The sequence below is a fragment of the Nematolebias whitei genome, chromosome 8, assembly GCF_014905685.2.
Source record: "Nematolebias whitei isolate Nwh7 chromosome 8, NemWhi1, whole genome shotgun sequence".
NCBI lineage: Eukaryota > Metazoa > Chordata > Actinopteri > Cyprinodontiformes > Rivulidae > Nematolebias > Nematolebias whitei.
Window position 1 is genome coordinate 38,500,176 of NC_056505.1, and position 5,295 is coordinate 38,505,470.

Genomic DNA, 5,295 nt, shown 5'->3' on the forward strand with positions numbered 1-5,295 from the left:
AGACAGACAGACAGACAGACAGACAGATAGATAGATAGATAGATAGATAGATAAATAGATAGATAGAAAGATAGATAGATAGATAGATAGACAGACAGACAGACAGACAGACAGATAGATGATAGATAGATAGATAGATAGATAGATAGATAGATAGATAGATAGATAGATAGATACTATAGATAGATAGATAGATAGATAGATACTATAGATAGATAGATAGATAGATAGATAGATAGATAGATAGATAGATACTGTAGATAGACAGACAGACAGACGGACAGACAAATGAAATTATGTTGCAGCCTGTATCTCCCTTTCATACGAACAAGATAAAAACCCACCACATAAAAAACGGAGTATTAAAAAACAACAATAAATACATAAAATCATTCAACCTTTATTTAGACAGGTAATCCCATTGAGCCTCGAGGACTCATTTACAAGAGAGACCTGATTTCAACAAAGATGACAACAATGGACAACAGCAACAACAATAAGCAGTTATAAAAAGTCATACTGCAGGTTTTTTTTTTTTTTTTTTTTTTACAAATAGGAATAAATAAAAACAACACTAATAGAAGAGATCAAACAACAACCGTGTTAGGGGACATAACCAGCTAGCTTCTCTTGTTCCTGCCAGGAGTGGCTGAATTATACAGCCTGACCCAAAGGACCAACGAGTTCTTTAGTCTCTCAGTAGAACACCTCAACGAATGGATTCTGGTGCTCACTGAACTTCGCTGATGAGAGAAGACCGAGTTCAAGGGAAGGCCCTGATTGGACATGATCGCCCTGATCTCGGAGCGATCTTGACAAAGAAAATGTTCACTCCAAAGTGACCAAATGGCAACGCAAAGAGACTATCCAAACATACTTTTTAATGAAATCAATGACTTGCAAAATATTTTCTGTTATTCACTATAACTTTAACTGAGGCGATTCATTACCAGCAAAATTAGGACACCCAAGTTTTAAATGTTTAGCCTTTATTGCTAAGTACATTGGCAATAAAATGCTAACATTCTACAACAAATAAACGTGTCATGATGGTTTTCTGTAGAGTGCAAATACATGCTGAGATTCCATCTGTGCATTACTTTATCTTTCACTTTCTTCTGTTCAGTCTGTGCCAACAATTCAGCCCTTTTTTTTCTGTAAGGCAAAATGGCAATTAAGACAAATTAAACTGAACAGACGAAAACTGAAACTGTCACACAGTTCTTTTGTTTTTTCTCTATTTCATTATTCTCTTTGAATTGTCCGTACACTGAAGTTTGGCTGAAGGAAATATTTTCATGTTTTACAGACGAATGCTCCGCGCTGCCTGCCTATCTTAGTTTGAGTTTGTAGTGTCGTGCTGTAATCTTGTCAGTATAATACAAGAGTTTAAGACGGGATCAGGCTGTCACCACTGGCAGCACAATCCCCTTACCTGAGGCTGCGAGAGCTTGCACAAATCTAGATTTCTCAGCTCTAACATAAGCTATTGGAAAGCCCCACTTTTCTAACATGCCCAGTCAAACCGTTTAGGTTTAACCACTAATACCCTCGCTGTACAGCAGCACACCTTGCTGGCACACACGTGCAGTGTAAGAGAAGCCACGGTGAAAATCCATTAACATTAATGATTTTTCCGTCTTTTTTCTTGTGGAGCTGTTTGTGCCTCGCCGAGGCTGATCTGATTCCTGAACAGGTAGAGCATACGAACAACAGCAACAAACAATGCTGAGAACGAGTTTTCTTTTTTTTATCTGTGCACAGGAGATCCGAGAGATGGTGGCACCTGTTCTCAAGAGTTTCCAGGCTCAGGTGAGTCCCTGTATTTTACAGATTTCAGACTCGGTGAGTAAAACTGGAACCCACTAAGCGTTTTATTGACGGTTCCTTTCACTCCCGTTCCACAAAATGACTTCAAGGAGACACTGCTGTTGGATACTGTATGAACATTGACCAGAACAGACTGCTGTGCTCCTTGAATTAATAATTTGATAGATGGAAGAAGAAATCTATGGCATACTTTTCATGTTACTGCTCATCTGGTGCTTATTGACTGATGCCTTTTCTGTCAAAGTGAAGTAGCATCTTTCTGCCATTAGATGATCAGATATCTGGCTTCTCATATTTTCTTGGCTGAGACAAGCCCTCATTTCCTGTTGTGATAGTGCATTCACCGTGCCCCCTCTGACGTCGTCATATTGAAAAAGTCATCTGATACCTTCAAAGACTCTGCTCCAGCCATTAAGCCAAGGTCATAAATCACATTTGTGAGCTGCGTTATGGTCCGCAAAGCAGAGGCTTATGGAAATGATACCACAAATATGTTTTCAGTCTCGTTCTCCCCTTTAAACTCCCGCTCGGCACGAACCTGAAAGCCCTATCATCTGTAAACACGAGAACACTCAGCATGGATTGTTCAGATCGCTTGGAAGTGATTATTGGCAGCTCCTTTTTAAAGCTTTCTAATTGACTATGCCCAAGCAGCTGTGCTCGTGAGCAGGAGCTAACAGTGCCATGCTCCACCACTGTGCTCCGTGGATGGTTTCTCACTTAATTCAATTAAACTTGCAGAAATATCAGAAGCACCAGTCCATATCTTTATTGTGCAAACAGGAGCCCAAAGGATTAATTTAAGCACCATTGATGTCTGACAACTGGGAGTCTAAAGATGCCTTATAGTAGATAAAATAGATGGCTGATAATGAGCCATGGTTTTTTCTTTCTTAGCTGAAGGCCTCTCTGGGAACCTCTTGGTCTCTCTTGTGTAACTTCCACAAGTTTGTGTTCTCACTGACAAGTATGACAGCTTGCTCAGGAAGCAAACTTACGAATTACAAAACCAAAATAAATCTGAAGAACTTTTAAATGTTTCCTGTTGAACTACCGCACGCATCAACTATAAAATTACATTTGCTTTTATAAATATCCAAGCCATGACAACATCTCAACATTTTGCTATACGTTGCCTTGAAAAAGTATCCACACTGCTTGAACTTTCCATATTTTGTCTTGTAACAACTATAAACTCTAAAAAGTTGAATTTTGGTCTTATTTAACCTGTTTCGTTTCCTCGTGTTGGCTGTGTTCTGTACGGTTTGTGCAGGATGAACTCAGAATGCACACTGACACAAGGAGCTTGGAGAACTAACTAAAATCTTTATTATAAAAAAATATGACAAGCAGCAAACTTACTTATTCAAGTTGCAAACACTATGAACATGAAGACCACATGTATCACAAGGAGAACCAGAGAGCTAATAATGTAGTGGACTAGGCCCATGTCAAAAACTAAGTCTAAGGTCAAAAATCTTGACCTCAAGAACCTTGTGGGACAGGAACTGTCATTTCATTGATTTGAATCCAGAAATACAGGTTCACCCATCCTGAGACTTTCTCTCTTGAAGATTCAAGTGAAAAGAACACTCTCTGTTTTATTATCATTACTATTTTACAAATGTTGATAATCAAAGTGTCTTAGTTCAAACCATTTTAGATGTTGCAGTGAACTAATCAATTTTATTAACTGTGTAATGATTTTTTCTCACGCAAAGTTAGAACTCATGTCAAAGCTGTTACAGAGTAATTATGCCTTTTCTGATTTCTGCTTTTGAATGAGCAAGTGTAAGTTGGTCCAAGGTTGGAGTCAAACGCAAAACAAGTTGTTAGAACGAACTGTCATGTTTTTAGAATCCTCTCAGACGTAAATATAGAGGTTTTTGGCACCTGTTTCTGAAACGCGCCAAAACAAAACTCTCTCTGTCTGTGAGAACATTTCTGATCTTTCCATAACAATTCTTGCTGCATTCTAACCTCTTACGTCACAAAACACACCCCGTCTGGTCGGTTCTGGCCAATGGGAATACTCCCAGATGGACCGGAAAACAGCTCTTTAAAATGTCAGTACTTCCTGGTCTAGTCGGCTCTGCTCGAGTTCTGTAAACTACTCGGTTCTGTTAGAAGTTCTGGGATGGTGCTGGAACAGTTCTGGGACAGTTCTGTTCAGTTCTGATGGAGTGCTGTTGGAGTTCTGCTGGATACACAGTCCAACCAGTTCTGTGAGAGAAGCCCAGTTCTGTGAGAGACGGGATGATCCTGACATGACAACAGAGCTCTTCCGAGTTCCATGGGATTATAACATTTTCACTCGCCACTACTTCTGACGATTCACAGCATCCTAAGGAGACGCTGGACAGGTAGCGTTAACGGAGCTCCATATCTGCTGAGATAACCTCAGAAAGGTAATGAGTCAAGTTTCCTACCAAGCGTACCGGGGAGAGCTGGGTTCTGACGGAGAGTGTCAATTCTGGTGAACACTTCCCTCCCATACCATCTTTACTCCCTCTAAACTTCTTTCCCATCTTTAAACTTTCTATCAAGTAGATATTCTTCCAGATATTTAGAAATGTCTGTGTAAAATGCTCATCCACATCCGTGTGGGTAAAAGATCATAATTGTACAGTTTCATAAATGTCTGTGGTGAAGCAACGGAAAAATCATGGCCGTATGATTTTTCCTGATTGATTGCTTATGTTGTTATTTTCATAATTTGCCAAATTAATGTAAATGTTTGATGTTAAATTTTGATTCTGTAAATAAATGACCGCATTCATTTTGATGGGTCAAATATAAATGACGTCTCACGTTTGCATTTCCTTAAATTCAATGCACGTTTTATTCAGTCCAGAAAAATGAGGAATCCGTGTTAAATGATGAATATATCCGAGCATCTGTTCATCTACAATAATGCACTGCTGGTGAGGAGACAAATACTGAATATGCAGTATAAGATGGAGGTAAGAGGCCAGTGGAGGCACCTGACTGAGATCATTTCACCTTCATGGCTTCTGTCAAACTGCAAGCAGGACTTCTTATAGTTTTCTTTCAATAATGACTTTCTTCCCCCTGAAAGGTTACTGAAACCCCCCACCCCCCAATACAGTAAAACTGCACTTTTCAGCTTGGGCTTTTATTGTGGTCAGTCTAAGACACACCTGTGCAATAATCATGTTGTTTCATCAGCATCTGGAAAGCCACACCTGTGAGGTGGACGGATGATCTCAGCAAAGGAGAAGAGATCACTAACACAGATTTATACACATTTGTGATCATCGTTTGAGAGAAAAAGGCCTTTGTTTATATAGAAAAAGTTTTAGGTCTTTGAGTTCAGCTTATGTAAAATGGGAGCAAAAACAAAAGTCTAGTGTTTATATTTTTATTCAGTATATATATATATGTATGTATATGTATATATATATATATATATATATATATATATATATACATACTGTATATACA

At 38.8% G+C, this 5,295-nt stretch overlaps 1 protein-coding gene across 1 annotated transcript in view; it reads left to right on the top strand.

Moving 5' to 3' along the window:
• The window catches only part of cux2b (cut-like homeobox 2b), a 159,353-nt gene that overhangs the window by 66,974 nt on the left and 87,084 nt on the right, over positions 1–5,295 (top strand). Inside the window, exon 3 of the mRNA XM_037681252.1 lies at positions 1,765–1,812. Within this exon, the coding sequence (XP_037537180.1) occupies positions 1,765–1,812 (48 nt within the window). The remainder of the gene's footprint in view (positions 1–1,764; positions 1,813–5,295) is intronic.